Source organism: Triticum dicoccoides, chromosome 4A (genome assembly GCF_002162155.2).
Source record: "Triticum dicoccoides isolate Atlit2015 ecotype Zavitan chromosome 4A, WEW_v2.0, whole genome shotgun sequence".
In the NCBI taxonomy this organism is placed as follows: Eukaryota; Viridiplantae; Streptophyta; class Magnoliopsida; order Poales; family Poaceae; genus Triticum; species Triticum dicoccoides.
In genome coordinates this window covers 38,674,838-38,690,150 of record NC_041386.1, presented here as the reverse complement: position 1 = coordinate 38,690,150, position 15,313 = coordinate 38,674,838, and the positions used below count along the sequence as shown (strand labels likewise).

Sequence of the window (15,313 nt, the reverse complement as noted above, 5' to 3'; positions counted from 1 at the left end):
AGTCTCAATGTAAGTGCCTTACACAATTGTGCCCTTTTCTTACATCCAACACTCGTACAAGTCTCGATGTAAGTGCCTTACACAATTGTGCCCTTTTCTTGCATCCAGCACTCCTACAAGTCTCAATGTAAGTGTCTTACACAATTGTGCCCTCAGTTCTTTTTAGATCAATGAATCCAAGATTAATTCGATGAATCATACTTCATATTTTTGTGAAATCGGTCCGTCTCGTCAAGAGACCGAACCGAATTGATCATGGGGCGAATAGAGAAAAACAGGCGGTTGGTAAATATGGAGGACTGTATTTTCGAAAGGCCAAAATGACCGAACCAAACAAACCGACTAATGCCCGAACTTACACGTATGGGCGGAGGGAGTAGTGAGTCTATATTTACCATAAACATGCATCCATTAATGAATTTATTAATATGTATTATAACAGCACTAAAGAAACACAAGATACAGATACACACAACCTCATGCACGAAAACCGGCATCATCATGGGTTAAAGCCGGTATAAAAACGCAGGATCGCTCCTCAGGAATACGGCATGCATGCAGCCATGCTCACCTACGTTCAAGATCCGGTCACAAAGAGCGTAGCCAGTATGCACGTAGACGATGCGTAGGTACAACCCCCAACTGGTCCGTCCAGGCAGCAGGACCGGCGGACCACGCCTCTCGTGTCTCGTCGGCTGGTGCTAAACCCTTTCCGCCACCACCGCTGGCGCATCCGTCGTCCAGTCGAGCCTTCCCACAGCCCACGCGCCACGCCACCTACGCCTCAACTTCCCATCCATTTCTCCCTCTCCATCTCTCTCCCCGTCTCTCTCTCTCCAATCCGTCTCCCTAACTGCAGATTTGTCTCCCCTTTCGCCGCGCGCGGGCGGGGCGAGCTAGGAAGGAATCCTTTTCTCCTTTCTGTTCCGCCTCCTCCTCCCAACTCATCCGCCGCGCCGCGCGCCTCCTTCCCTTCCGCCGCCGCTAGATCCTTTTCCTCGCCTTTTCTTTCCTTTTCCCCCGCGCATGCACGGGGACGGGGTCCTGTGACCGATTCGCCGGCCGGTCAGACCAATGGGGGACGCGTCCACCTCCGCAGCCGCCCCCGCCACGCCCACCTCCACGCTCATCTGCCTCGAGGACGGCAACGACCTCTTCCTCGACGACGACGACAGCCCCGCCGGCGGCCTGGCGGACTCGCGCCTCGCCGCCGCCGACGGGCTCCTGCTCCTCGACCGCGACGACGAGTACGCCGCGCTCATGCTCTCCAAGGAGGGCGCCGGCGCTGGCGGCGGCGGCGGCGCGTGCGGCGAGGAGCTGGACGAGTGGACCAAGGCCGCGCGCGCCGCGTGCGTCGACTGGATTGTCAAGGTGCTGCCTCGCGCCGTCTTTTCCCAGGCGAAATTTGTCGTGCAAAACCGGATCTTTGTTCACTGGTTTCCATATGCGTGCTTGTTGGCAGACGAACGCGAGGTTCCTCTTCAGCGGGAAGACGGCGTACGTCGCGGTGACGTACCTCGATCGGTTCCTGGCGCAGCGGCGAGTCGATGTACGTACTGTAATAATTAATCACCCTGCGCCGCCATTGCCTTCCTCCTCTGCTCTGCTCTGTTCTGTAATGCCGCGCCGCCGAGTGTTCGATGTAATGCCTGACCTCCGCATTGCCGTTTTCGGGGGATCCAGCGGGGGAAGGAGTGGGCCCTGCAGCTGCTCTCGGTGGCCTGCCTGTCGCTGGCGGCCAAGGTGGAGGAGCACCGGGTGCCGCGGCTGCCGGAGTTCCGGCCGGACGAGTACGACTTCGACAGCGCCTCCATCCTGCGCATGGAGCTGCTCGTCCTCGGCACGCTCAACTGGCGGATGATCGCCGCCACCCCGTTCCCCTACCTGAGCTGCTTCGCGGCCAGGTTCCGGCACGACGAGCGCAGCGCCATCGTCCTGCGCGCCGTCAAGTGCATCTTCGCCTCCATCAAAGGTCAGACCAAAGGTTCCATTCCATTAATCCACCGGGTCGAATCGGATCATACTAACAAGAGCTCTCGTGTGCGTGTGCCCGCAGCGATGAGCTCGGTGGAGTACCAGCCGTCGACGATGGCGCTGGCGTCCATCCTGGCCGCGCGCGGCGGCAGTGAGGGGACGGGCCCGAGCCTAGAGGAGGAGCTCAAGGCGATCCTGGGCTCATCATGGCAGCAATTACACACGGTAAGCCCCCATCATAATAGCCCCGCCCTTTTTGGAAATCTGTTGGTGAAAAGGGGCAATGATGAGTAAATGCTCTCCTCCGTGGCACAGGAGCATGTGTATTCCTGCTACAGCCTGATGATCCAGGAGGAGGACAGGTCCACGCAGTCGGGCAGGGAGGTGGCGGCTTCCTCCGGCGTCTCCGCGGCCGCCCCCGCCGGCAGCCCGGGCACCTCCGTCGCCATGGCCGACGACAATAACGCCATTGCCACCGCCTCGGCGGACAACAATAAGAGGAGACGGGTGCATTCGCCTCAGCCTCAGCGCCAGTAGGAGGAGCTGGATGGATGTTTTGGCCGGAGTTCAGCTCGCTGCTGATTTCTGTCGCCCCCCTGGCCTTAGCCCTTTTTTTCATTAGCTCGAGCAGTGATTTTGGTGGTGGTGGCGGTGGCTAAATAGGGGGCAGGACTTGATTCTTGTGATTGTGCAATTATTGCAGCTATTATTGCAGCTGATTGGTAAGTTAGGATCGGAAAGATTTCGGTTTTCAGGAGATCTTTCCCGTCCCAGGCTTAAAAGGGCACTGTAAAGACGATAGAGAGAGGCAGAGAGAAAGGCCACGCAGCAGCAGTAGCACCCAGCTGCAAAGAGCTCTCAGCTCAGCTCAGCTCAGCTCAAAGTGAGGTGAAAAGAAAAGAAGAGAGAGAGCAACAAAGCCTAGGCAGCATGAGTGGGGGGAGCCATTTTTTTCCTTCCTTTGCGTATGTGTGTGTGCGTGGATGGTATGGGAGCTAGCTGGACCTGTCCTCTCTTCCCGTCCTCATCTGGGCACTCCATCAGTGAGCAGTGGCAAATAATACAGCAACAGTTAAGCCGATGTTCATTCATTCAGATGATGATGATGGCCTGGTTGTTCGGGTTTGCTCTCTGTTGATTTTGGCTCATTGCCATTGCCATGCCACGCTCTTGAGATGCCGAAACAGAGTGTGCCCTCCCCTCATCTGCTAGCCCCGTGCGCACTTGTTGCTTGAGCAGTGGGGGTGGGCGGTTGGGTGTTGTGTCTCGCTGTCATTTACGGGTGAAAGCAACTGTGCCCTCGCTTGCTAGTTGCTCGCTCTTTTGCTATGCCTATGCTGTGATACCTACCACTTACTTCATGCCTCCTATATTGTTGAGCCAAGCCTCTAACCCACCTTGTCCTAACAAACCGTTGATTGGCTATGTTACCGCTTTGCTCAGCCCCTCTTATAGCGTTGTTAGTTGCAGGTGAAGATTGAAGTTTGTTCCTTGTTGGAACATGGAGATGTTGTTCCTTGTTGGAACATGTTTTACTTGTTGGGATATCACAATATATCTTATTTAATTAATGCATCTATATATTTGGTAAAGGGTGGAAGGCTCGGCCTTATGCCTGGTGTTTTGTTCCACTCTTGCCGCCCTAGTTTTCGGCATATCGGTGTTATGTTCTCGGATTTTGTGTTCCTTACGCGGTTGGGTTATAATGGGAACCCCTTGACAGTTCGTCTTGAATAAAACTCCTCCAGCAAGGCCCAACCTTGGTTTTACCATTTGCCACCTAGCTTTTTTCCCTTGGGAGTCGCGCATCCCGAGGGTCATCTTTATTTTAAACCCCCGGGTCAGTGCTTGTCTAAGTGTTGGCCCAAGCCAGAGCACCGTGCAGGGCCGTCCCTTGGCAACTTGGGTTACGTTGGCTCTGAGAATGAGATATGTGCAGCTCCTATCGGGATTTGTCGGCACAGCGGGTGGTCTTGCTGGACTTGTTTTACCATTGTCGAGGATGTCTTGTAACCGGGATTCCGAGTTTGATCGGGTCTTCCCGCTAGAAGGAATATCCTTCGTTGACCGTGAGAGCTTGTGATGGGCTAAGTTGGGACACCCCTGCGGGGATTTGAACTTTCGAAAGCCGTGCCCGTGGTTATGGGCAGATGGGAATTTGTTAACGTCCGGTTGTAGAAAACCTGAAGTTGACCTTAATTAAAATGCATCAACCGCGTGTGTAACCGTGATGGTCTCTTTCCGGCGGAGTCCGGGAAGTGAACACGGTGTTGGAGTTATGCTTGACGTAGGTTGTTCTAGGATCACTTCTTGATCATACTTTTATCGACCGTGCTTTGCCTTCTCTTCTCGCTCTCATTTGCGTATGTTAGCCACCATATATGCTAGTCGCTTGCTGCAGCTCCACCTCATACCGTTATCTTACCCATAAGCTTAAACAGTCTTGATCGCGAGGGTGCGAGATTGTTGAGTCCCCGTGGCTCACAGATACTTTCAAAACCAGCTTGCAGGTGCCGATGTAACCGTGCAGATGACGCAACCAAGCTCAAGGAGGAGCTCGATGAAGATCTTGTCCTTTGTGTTGTTTCGTACTAGTTGATCGGTAGTGGAGCCCAGTTGGGGTCGATCGGGGACCGTGTCGCATTTGGGGTTCTTCTTTTATTTTGGTTCCGTAGTCGGACCTTGATTGTATTTGAATGATGTAATGCTTTACTCATGTATTGTGTGAAGTGGCGATTGTAAGCCATCTATGTATCTCTTTCCCTTATGTATTACATGAGTTGTGTGAAGATTACCTCACTTGCGACATTGCTTTCAATGCGGTTATGCCTCTAAGTCGTGCTTCGACACGTGGGAGATATAGCCGCATCAAGGGCGTTACACTGGCACGGTTACATCGGCCGCTGGCTGTGTGCCGGCGAGAAACCTATTCATTTCGGAGGTTGGCCGTGTTGCCGATGAAAAAACTATTCATTTTGTAGGCTGGCTCTATTGTCGGCCGCTGGCTGTGTTGTCGAGAGGACGTGGAGACGGTTGTGTTGCCGGCGTGAACTAGGGCCGCTGGCATGAACTAGGACGTGGTTTATTCTAAAATTTAGGTTTAAAAAGGGAGACGGACAGAATGCGTCCATGCATTGGACGCACGGCCACCGCATCCCAGAAATGGTTCAGACACGACCTCATTGCCCACCCCAAACGAATAGAATCCGAGTCAAACGGACGTCCGTTTGAGGTCGTGCGCTGGAGTTGCCCTTACTGCCTTTGCTCGGCTGTCTTGTGCCTGGCTGGCAGCCGGTAAAACACACACACACAAAAAAAAAAAACAGGTCGGCAGCTATTGGCTGACGCTGTTGGAATTTTATCTATCCCAAGTGGCCGCTGCTTCCTGCCGCCTTGTGCTTGTGCTTGTGCGGCAGTAGGAGTTGTTGTGGTACACACGATGCTTGCCTTGACTGGTCAAAAACATTTGATACGGGCGCCGGGCGACAGCAGTGATGGAAGCAAGCTGCCTCTGTGTCAATCGCCTGTGATGCGGAGATAAGGCTGGGCGCCAAAAGAAGCTAACCGCCAATCCCCCTATGCTGCTGCACAAGCACCCACACTGTTCTGTTCTGCTCAATGCTTACGACGGTGGCATTTGGATTGCAACAGATCCCTGGTCAAAGTGGCAACTTCCAAAGAATCACGCTTCAGTGACAGTCACACCGGACAAGAAGAATGATTGAGATTTTCATCAAAAAAATTGGAGCTAAATTTCTGGCACTGGACGTCAAACAGGCACAAAGATGGCAAAAAGGAACAGATGTCTCAAGTACTTTAGGTTGGTGCAAGCTTATATCAAATGATGCATATACAATTTCAAGTTCCAACATAAACAACATGAAAAAATAACTATCAAGGGTCTATTAAAGCACTTTTGAAGAATCGAGCCCACAGTCTTGGCTCATCCTCTAAAGATCAAATGCAAAAGAAAAAGAAGGCCATAGATTCAATTCACCTAGATAAATAAAACGGATTAATAACAGCAGAAAGAAGAGTTTCTTATGCTCACCACAGCGCCCAAACTGCGTTGGCATCGCCGTCAGCCTGTAGTCCTACCACCTCACTTCAGTTCCTGACTGCAAATTAGCTGGCGTCTCCTACTGAGAACCCACCGGGAAGAGCTTGACTATCGCGGCGATGGGCATGCCTATGAAGCCGATGACAATGCAGGAGAACCACTCCCTGAGCGACAGAGGGGTGGTGTTCGCAAAGTCGCCAAGGAACTGTACTATGATGATCTGGAATACGACCGTGCTGCTGAGCACCGCGACAAACACGTTGTTGTCTAGAATGCCTTTGAATACATTTATCCTCTCCATCTCTCTGGAGCTCACCTCGTTGAACACCTGCATAACGAAAACTTCAGCTCATTTTCGCACACTGTCACCCAGAAAAACTAGTATGGTTCTTTTTTTCATTCAAAATTATTATTTGGTAATGAAGTCGTCAGACTTTGTTGCCTTGGTAAGTGTTCATAGTTTGCCATATTATGATAGTGACAGAGAAGCATTATAGTCCTATTAATAAGGATGCATTCATTGTATTTCTTGTATTTAGTATTTTTGCTGAAACCAGTGCCTGGTTGATAAATAAATGGCATTATTGGAGCGGGGAACAGTGAAATCCTAAAAGACTCTTTCGCAGAAATCAAATGAATGCAATAGAAACTTCGACTTACCTGGCAGAACACAAAGCAATTGAAGATGAGCGTGTTCAGGACTAGATCGGAATTATCACCCTTAAGTTCAAACAACGTCTTTCCTTCGGTCTGCAGATACCAAATTACAAAGAACTGGTAGATTGCCTGTCCCATGATGTTCCTCCACATAATGTTGCTAATGAAGTTTCCTTTCCTTCCAACGGGAGTCCTCTTCATCAGTTCATCGTTTGGAGGTTCTGTGGCCAATGCCAATGCTCCGAGTGTGTCCATGATCATATTGACCCACAGCAACTGAACAGCAGTGAGGGGAGCACTCCCTGAATTGACAAGTAGAAGTATGAAAAACAGTGAAATGCACCTCACAAAATAAACTATGGAACTAAAAATTTGCTACATTAATATAGTTTCCAGGTGTAGCTTATCTTAATACTGTCTTAAAGGAATATTTGTATCACAATTTATGAGTTAAAAACTTGAAAAAAACATGTAGCAGTTAGTTCCATCAGGAGTTGGTTTATGATAATAATTGGACCATGAACCAGCACTAAAGGTAACATACAAAATGACTGATTAGAATTCAACTGTAGAATGTTATTTTATTTTTTACAGAATCAAGCTGATGCGGTAAAACCCCTCCCTTTAATCAAATGAACTGATTTAGTGTTCAGTTCTTGAAGGTTATTCAATTTTTACAGAAATCAGCCTATGTTCTTTCTTTACAGGTTATTGCCAGCTTAAATGAGCGCATCAAAGTTTCAGGTATACCTGTCAAGCAGGCTGACGAGAAGTTCACAACGAGGGCAACCACGTTGACTGTCAGTTGAAACTGCACAAACTTCTGAATGTTGATGTACACAGATCGACCCCATTTGGCAACTGTGACTATGGTGGAGAAGTTGTCATCAAGAATGATGACATCGGCACTCTCTTTCGCAACCTTCAAACAGATAGCAAAATGAGGCATACTGGAACTAAATAAGGAATGGCTTGAGTGGACAAGTAATTGACTGTGCAAATCATGATGTACAAGGCCTTATAGATGCTGCAGTGGCATAATGATAGATCATAAACATGCTGACACACTACTAGGTAGTAGTAATTACATTGGAAGACACTCAATGAGTCATAGCTAGGCATGTCAAAGAATTTTATAGTATTTTATATATTAAATTGACATGACTATTTTTCCCCATACAAGAGATAATATTAATAATTTTTGCTCTGTGAAAATACCTCAGTTCCAGCAATGCCCATCGCAAGTCCAATATCAGCCTCATGAAGTGCAGGTGCATCATTTGTCCCGTCACCAGTCACCGCAACAACTTCTTCATGTGTGGTCCGGAGATTCTTCACTAAGGTGTGCTTGTCAAGTGGTGAAGACCTAGCCATTACCTGATATGATACATATAACAACAGTATGTTGACAAATGAAATCCAGAAATGATAGGCAAGATAAATGGCAACAGCAGTAAACATACCTGTATCTTTGGTATCAATTTGAACATTTCTTCTGCACTCTTAGTTCTAAAATCTGGGCCTTCAATGGCAAGACCACCTTCAGTCAGAATGCCACATTCCCGGGCAATTGCCTTTGCTGTGTTAATGTTGTCGCCTGTGACCATCCTGACAGTAATACCGGCTGACCTGCAGATGGCGACGGATTCCTTCACACCCGGGCGCACTGGGTCTTTAATCCCAACAATGCCAATGCATGTGTACCCCTCTTCAGGAATCGCATCATTAGCTGAGAACCCTTGTGCAACTTCAATGTAAGCAAGGCACAGAGTGCGAAGTGCCTCATTTGCAAAGCTCTCGATCGTGGCATTCAAGTGAGCAATAGTTGCACTGTCAAGGGGGACGGCATTGCCTTGATCATTCAGGTACTTGCTGCAAGATGCCAATATGATCTCTGATGCACCTTTGCAGTGAGCACGGAATGCGCCCCCTGGCAGCTGGATGACCACTCCCATTCTCTTCTTCGCTGAGTTAAATGGCTCGACTTTGAGGAGGGTGGTTGCTTTTCGCACTGCCTGGAAATCTCCACCGAGTGACAGGCCAAGCTCTAGAATTGCTGTCTCTGTTGGTGTGCCCAGTATTTCGCGTTTGCCATCCTGGTTGATGACAACATCGCCACCAGTGTTGTTAAATATGGACTGCGAGAGCATTGTCATGACAGAATCCGGTAGCTCAGAGAATAAGCTCTTGGTGTTTGAAGATTTATCCACTTCTTTAATTTTGCCACAGATGCAAGCCTTGACGACAGTCATGTGATTCGTTGTGAGTGTGCCAGTCTTGTCGCTGCAAATGGAGGTTGCTGAGCCCATGGTCTCACAGGCTGCCAGGTGTCGGACAAGTGCCTTGTCATTCATCATCTTCTTCATGGCAAAAGCAAGGCTCAAGGTCACGGCGAGCGGTAAGCCTTCAGGAACTGCTACGACAACAATGGTAACAGCAATAGCAAAGAACTCAAGCAGCTCCAGTGCATCATCTCCACTCCAACTCAAGTACGACCCATCCATGATCTTGCGTCGGAACAGGCTTTCAGTGAGCACTGCAAATGTGACAACAGCAAAGACGAGGCCTATTTTGCCAATGATGGTTGCAACGCCGTTCAGCTTGACCTGCAATGGCGTCTCATCATCCCCTCCTTCACTGAGGGTGGCCATGAGTTTACCCCATTGAGTCCTCATGCCGACTGTTGTCACAAGCATCTTGCAAGAACCATCCTGCACTTTAGTTCCTGACAAAAGGAATGGGTTCTCGGCATTGACAGCAACTGGTTCACTCTCCCCAGTCAGGCTTGATTCATTAATCAGCAATGAGAATCCTGATACGAACAAACCGTCAGCTGGTACTTGATCACCAATGGAAAGGTGCACAATGTCACCAACGAGAAGCTCATATATCGAGAGCTTCTGCCGGTACCCACTCCGGGTGACCTGCACCGTGATCTTCTTCTTCTCCTTGTCAAGGTCCTTGAACTGCAGGGATTGCCGGTAGTCGCTTGTCGCAGTGACAAACACAACCAGAAGAATACTAGCCACGATGCCGAGGCCATCATGCGCGCCCTTGGGCCACCCCTCGGTGGCAATGCCGACGACAAGCGAGAAGAAGGCACATGCAGCAAGGATCATGAGTGTCATGTCCTGGAGCGCCTCCCAGACAAAGACCCAGAAGCTGCGGGCCTCCGTCTCGGCGAATTTGTTGATGCCAAAGATCTCCTGCCGGGATGCAAGCTTGTCCTTGGATGTGCTGACGCCATCCGACTCTGAGGTAGACACCTTTGATAAGAGGCCCTCAGTGCCGCCATGTGCTTTCAACTTCTTGATGTCGTGGCTCTCGACAACAGAGCTCAGTTCCTCAGCACAGATGCCATAGCCTGCTGCCTTGACAGCAGCAGGGACTGTGTACTCGCTCTGGGGAGCGAGGCCTGTGAAATTGTGTTGGTGGTAAGATTGACTGGTTGAAATCCAGAAGGAAAGGGATAATTATTGTACGCTCTGGTATCATCATACCATGGATGAACTGAAGCGCAGCCTTTGAAACAAGCACAGCAACACGCAGCTTCTCCTGAAATAGGTATTAGTGTGGAGTCAGTCTCAAGAATAACAACTGTTCTCAGATTGCTTGAAGCTGAACATGGCATACAGATGTACTCCCTCCGTTTCTAATTATAAGATGTTTTAGATATTGCAATATGGACTACATACGGATTAAAATGAGTGAATAAACACACTAAAACGCTTCTAGATGCATGCGAATCTGAGAAAATAGATAGAGAAAAGCTAAAACATTTTATATCTAGGAACGGAGGGAGTAGTAAAAAGCACCAGAGAGAAATGACAGTTGCAGCAGCTATAACTAGAATCCACTTGTTTATTGAAGGGCAACTTTGTTGGTTTATAACTTTATATTCACAGGAGTTGCAGCAGCAAAAAAACAACTCCACCAGATCTTCTATATCTAAATAGCTAGCCCCCACTAACATATTTCTCTCAACATGCAAGCATGCCACATCATCAAGCAACATGCATGGCAAAAGGCCCACCACAACATGCATTCATGCACATGAAAATGTCCACCTCAACATGTAAACATATATTAGATATTTTACAATACATTAATCAAACACAATAAAGCATATGGATTTGCAATTTTAGTTTTCGTAATATCACTATTCACGTTCCATAGAAATCACATATCATCGAAATGTATTGCAAATATTCCCGCAACAACGTGCGGAGTATCATCTAGTATTTAAAAAGACGACAACCCGTGGTCAGACCATCAGAGAAGACCAAAAATATAGGATTGTGTTCTTCTAGAATAAAATAATCCATAATGGAGATTCCCTTTTTTAACAAAAAAGATCCGCTAGAAGCATCCACGTCACGCAATGCTGCGTTTTTCACAAGGCTCTAGGCCTACTTCATTCATCTGATAATTGTTCTAGCAAATGGCAAAAATCAACTATGGCAAGTTTGATACACTACATAGAAATCCAAAAGTATATAGTGCAGGAAAAGTAGTAACTTTTGGTTATATTTTACTACATACGGTATCTTGATTTTCTTAACAACAAGGCCTATTCTGAAACTTTTGACATACGTGCATTAATGACAGTGATGTAATTTCACTCTAAACAACACAGAATAATAATTACAGACTCGCTCCAAACAGATGCGTCGAACAACTATAGGTGCATTGCAGATCAAGATCTGTGTATATTATTTGCCATTGCCCTCTCAGATGTCTAGTGTCATGGCCTAACTAATGTTTGCTTTTTGGGACGAACCTCTGCATCACAATTTTCTGATAAGAAGGTATATGCTCTACTACCAACTATGGCATGTGCAGCCTGCGCTTTCTATGCGTGCCAACCAAAGGTTGGGGGAAACGCCTGACAATGGCAGGCGCGAGCGACCGCGACAGAAAACAATACATGAGAGATGCAAAAGGGCGAATTAAATTGATTCTCTTCTAGAGTTCTTGGTTCTCCAACCAAAAATTAATTCTCCGTTCCAGAGTTCTTGGTTCTCCCTTTCGCAAATAAAAAAGAAAGAGTTCTTGGTTCTCCGGCGAAATTACTACCGTAGATGGAAATCGAGGACGGGGAGGCGTATGTATGTGCGTGCGTGCGTACCTGGTTGGTCCGCTTCATGGCGGCGGCCTCGGAGCGCTTGCCGAGGTTGGCGGTGAAGCGGAAGCGGCGCTTGGGGTTCTTGACGACGCCGACGACCTTGCGCCATCGGCCCAGCGCCTCGTGGGACGAGTGCTTGGGCTTGACGCCCCCGAAGTTCTCGTTGAGGTAGCTCTCCATGGCGGGCGTCCCTGCTTGCTCTCCCTGTCAAACCAACCAAGGAAGCCCTCTCCGATCTCCCACCACCACCACCAGCTCCGCCGTGCCTATATATTAGCACGCGGCTCCTCGCACCGGCATTTTCCGGGAAGGAAGCGCGTGGGGGGCCGTCGTTGACGCGTCGTGGGTACGTGGGTCCGACTCCGGTGCGATACTTTCATGGAAGTGGCGGTATTCTGTCCTTGGGGGTGGCCGATTTCATGGAAGGTGGCGAGTTTTTTAGGTAGGAGCGGTGGTGGATCCGAGCGAGGGAGGAAGAGGGGAGGCGCGACGTGTGGGAGCGAGCGAGGGGAAGGGAATTAAGCGGGTGGTGCTTCCTTGCTTTGCTCTGGTTTGGGGAAAGGAGCGTGGATTCAGGGGTCAAACGGAACGGGTCTCCGGGCCGATGAACGCTGCATGTCTGTCTCTCTGCGTCTGGCCCATGATTGTTGCGGGAAATTTACGGTGGGTTCGGCGAGTGGGACGGGAAAGCAGGGGAGACGGGGACGGTGCTGTCCACGCGCATGCTCTTCAAGTTCTGCTTTTCACCAAACAATTTAACAATTTCTTTTTTTTTTGTTTGCGAGAAAATTTAACAACTCCTTGATTGTATTTTTTCTAGAAGCGTCCAGTCTATTTATCAAACATCGTGACAGTACAAAGAACATGAGATTAAAAAAAATCAAATCCATGTTCGTAAACTACCTGACAAGGGCAACAAGCGCTGGAGCGAGCCACAGAGCATAGATAGTGAGGAAGTAGTCGTGTCAAGACCCGAAAGGACCACACGAGAGCAACAACCGTCGTCGATGAAGAAAAGCATAGATCGAATGGGTCCAACCCGTGGACACATGAACGCAGACGAACGAAGATCGACAAGGATGAGTATGCAGATGAAATGGCAATAATGCAGGCGGTCCTTGGAGACCCGGAGCGTGCAGAAAGAGCATTTTCTTCAATTTCAAGGGATTGATCAATGGTCACCGAGTGTTGAATCGGAACAGGGCACAAGGGCATTTCATGTTAATGGGCGACTACTTTACCCATATGCCCTATTTGCACACAATTTTCGCCGACCCTTTCAGATTCGGGGAAATGTGTTTGATGGTCTTTGCAATGGTGTCCAGGCCTACCATGCTAATTCATCTTGAAGAAGGATGTCATAGGAAGAACCGGATTCTCTGGTGCACGGTTGCACTGCGGATGCTTGCATATGCCATGGCCACAAATTCATCGGTCGAGTACCTCCGGAAGTCTAAGAGCGTGTACGAAGACTCAATGGTCAGATTTGCTATTGCAGTCAGAGTGTCTGGACCTTGGTACTTGAGAGAACCAATTGTTACAGACACCGAAAGGCTCATGACACTCTCGGAAATAAGAGGATGGTCATCGGATCTCTTGATTGCATGCACTTCAGATGGAAGAACTGCCCATATGCTCTACAATGGCAACATCAGGGCCATGTTAAGAAGCTCACCATCATTCTTGAAGCTGTTGCATCACAGGACCTCTGGATTTGGCAATCTTTCTTTGGCATGTCTGTTTCTCGCAATGACATCAATATATTGCAGCGGTCTCCATTGTTTGCTAGGTTGACAGAAGGACAAACTCCTCCGTGCAAATATATTGTCAATGGGCATGACTAATACGTGGCTAGTACCTGGTTGACAGTATCTACCCTCTATGGGTGACTTTCGTCGAGACCATCTCTGTGTTAGTCGGTCAGGAAAAAGCTCACTTTGCCAAAGGACGAGAAGAAGCTAGAAATGATGTGGATAGGGCATTTCGAGTACCCCAAGTCTGTTTTGCAGTTGTTTGAGGAACTGCAAAAATATGGGATCCAGAGACCTTGTAGGAGGTGATGACATGTCGTGTTACCATGCACAACATGATCATGGAGGATGAGGGTGAAGATCCTATCGAGGGTCTGGAATTTGAGAACATGGGTGATCTTATCCAACTTCCACGTCAGAATTCAATCATATTTGATAGGTTTGTCCAATTAAATCAACAAATTCGGCATCGAGCAACTCATGAGCAGCTTAAGTTTTGGCGTTCAAGATGCCATGAGTGCGCGGGCTGGGACGGAAAAGGAGCGGAGACTCAAACAGTGCCTTCGGTGGCGTTTGTGGTCGCACAACACATGTGTTTTAGTTCCAAGTAAAAAAAACAAACTGGGGGTATCCTCAAAGTGGACCTTTAAATCGCCCGTATACATCTGGATTGCATTGTTCCGACGCAGTTTGCCATCCAACAGCGCCCCGCATCGGTCCATGGACCAATCCCCTTGTTCGTTTTCCCGAAAAAACGGAAGCAAGCTAAAGGGGCTTTGTGGGAGTATGGACCGTCATCACGTGGGACTCCGACACCCCAACCCACCAAAAACCACACATGGACCCCACGTCTCCATTTGTTCCCTCCTTCTCGACATCTTCTTCCTCCCTTGCCGACGTCGCCACTCTACCGCCCTAGCCCCCCGATAATCCATTTCCGGACCTCCACCGCCTCCGTCACTCCACTAGATAGCCACGCCACTGGTCCACACCTCTCGTCCGTCCACCGCAGGTACCATCCGCCCCTATGGGGGGTCACTATGCCTGACAAGTGTTTGGTAAAATGGCGGTGATAATATTTGTGTCCCTTCTGTGAAGCAATGGATTCGGGCATGGAGTACATGTACGAGCACTGTGTTGAGTTGTCCCACGTGGAGAATTATGCGGATGAAAGGGCGATGATGCAGGCGGTCATTGTAGGCGCTAACGTAAGGAAGAGCATGCTCTTACTTTCAAGGGATCGACCAAGGTTCATCGAGTGCTGAATCGTAAGGCATTTGACAATGTGGACGACTACTTTGTCCCCAATGCCCTATTCGCGGACAATTTTTGTCAGCGCTTTCGGGCAAATAAATGTCTTCGATCACCTCTACAATTGCACCCTGTCCTACGATGGCTACTTCATCTTGAACAAGGATGTCGTAGAAAGGATTGGATTCTTTGATTACTATAAGTGCACGACTGCATTTCAGATACTTGCATATGGCACGGCCGTAGATTCGTAGGACAAGTACCTCCAGATGTATGAGAGTACATGCAGAGACGCCATGGTTAGATTTGCTACTGCAATGGTCGAGGTGTTTGACCTTAGTACTTGAGGGAACCAACTGTCACAGACATCAAGAGTCTCTGGGCAATGCCCGAAGAAAGAGGGTGGCCAGATTTGCTCAGATATCATGTGATTCCATGCACTGAAAATGAAAGAACTGCCCCAAAGCTTTTTTTGGCATGCTCCGGTCTCATAAT

At 48.7% G+C, this 15,313-nt stretch overlaps 2 protein-coding genes across 4 annotated transcripts; one reads left to right on the top strand and one right to left on the bottom strand.

Moving 5' to 3' along the window:
* The first annotated feature begins 747 nt into the window (after positions 1 to 747).
* LOC119284836 (cyclin-D5-3-like) lies at positions 748 to 3,069 on the top strand. Its single transcript, XM_037564004.1, has 5 exons — positions 748 to 1,371; positions 1,463 to 1,549; positions 1,684 to 1,972; positions 2,057 to 2,199; positions 2,290 to 3,069. The coding sequence occupies exons 1-5, from the start codon at positions 1,075 to 1,077 to the stop codon at positions 2,509 to 2,511; spliced, it is 1,038 nt and encodes a 345-aa protein (XP_037419901.1). The 5' UTR covers positions 748 to 1,074; the 3' UTR covers positions 2,512 to 3,069.
* Positions 3,070 to 5,137: 2,068 nt separating this feature from the next.
* On the bottom strand, positions 5,138 to 12,391 carry LOC119284835 (calcium-transporting ATPase 10, plasma membrane-type-like). Of its 3 annotated transcripts, none has more exons than XR_005139245.1 (8): positions 11,820 to 12,391; positions 10,192 to 10,246; positions 8,155 to 10,106; positions 7,910 to 8,068; positions 7,442 to 7,613; positions 6,695 to 6,993; positions 6,026 to 6,362; positions 5,138 to 5,645 (listed from the first exon to the last, which is right to left on the bottom strand). XR_005139245.1 is itself a non-coding variant. In XM_037564003.1 (7 exons), exons 1-7 carry the CDS (start codon positions 11,994 to 11,996, stop codon positions 6,114 to 6,116), a joined length of 3,063 nt encoding a protein of 1,020 aa, XP_037419900.1. In that variant the 5' UTR covers positions 11,997 to 12,391; the 3' UTR covers positions 5,766 to 6,113. The 3 variants fall into 3 exon arrangements, 1 of the variants encoding a protein (XP_037419900.1); XR_005139246.1 differs by having other exon boundaries at positions 5,138 to 5,629; XM_037564003.1 differs by lacking the exon at positions 5,138 to 5,645 and having other exon boundaries at positions 5,766 to 6,362.
* Positions 12,392 to 15,313: the final 2,922 nt, after the last annotated feature.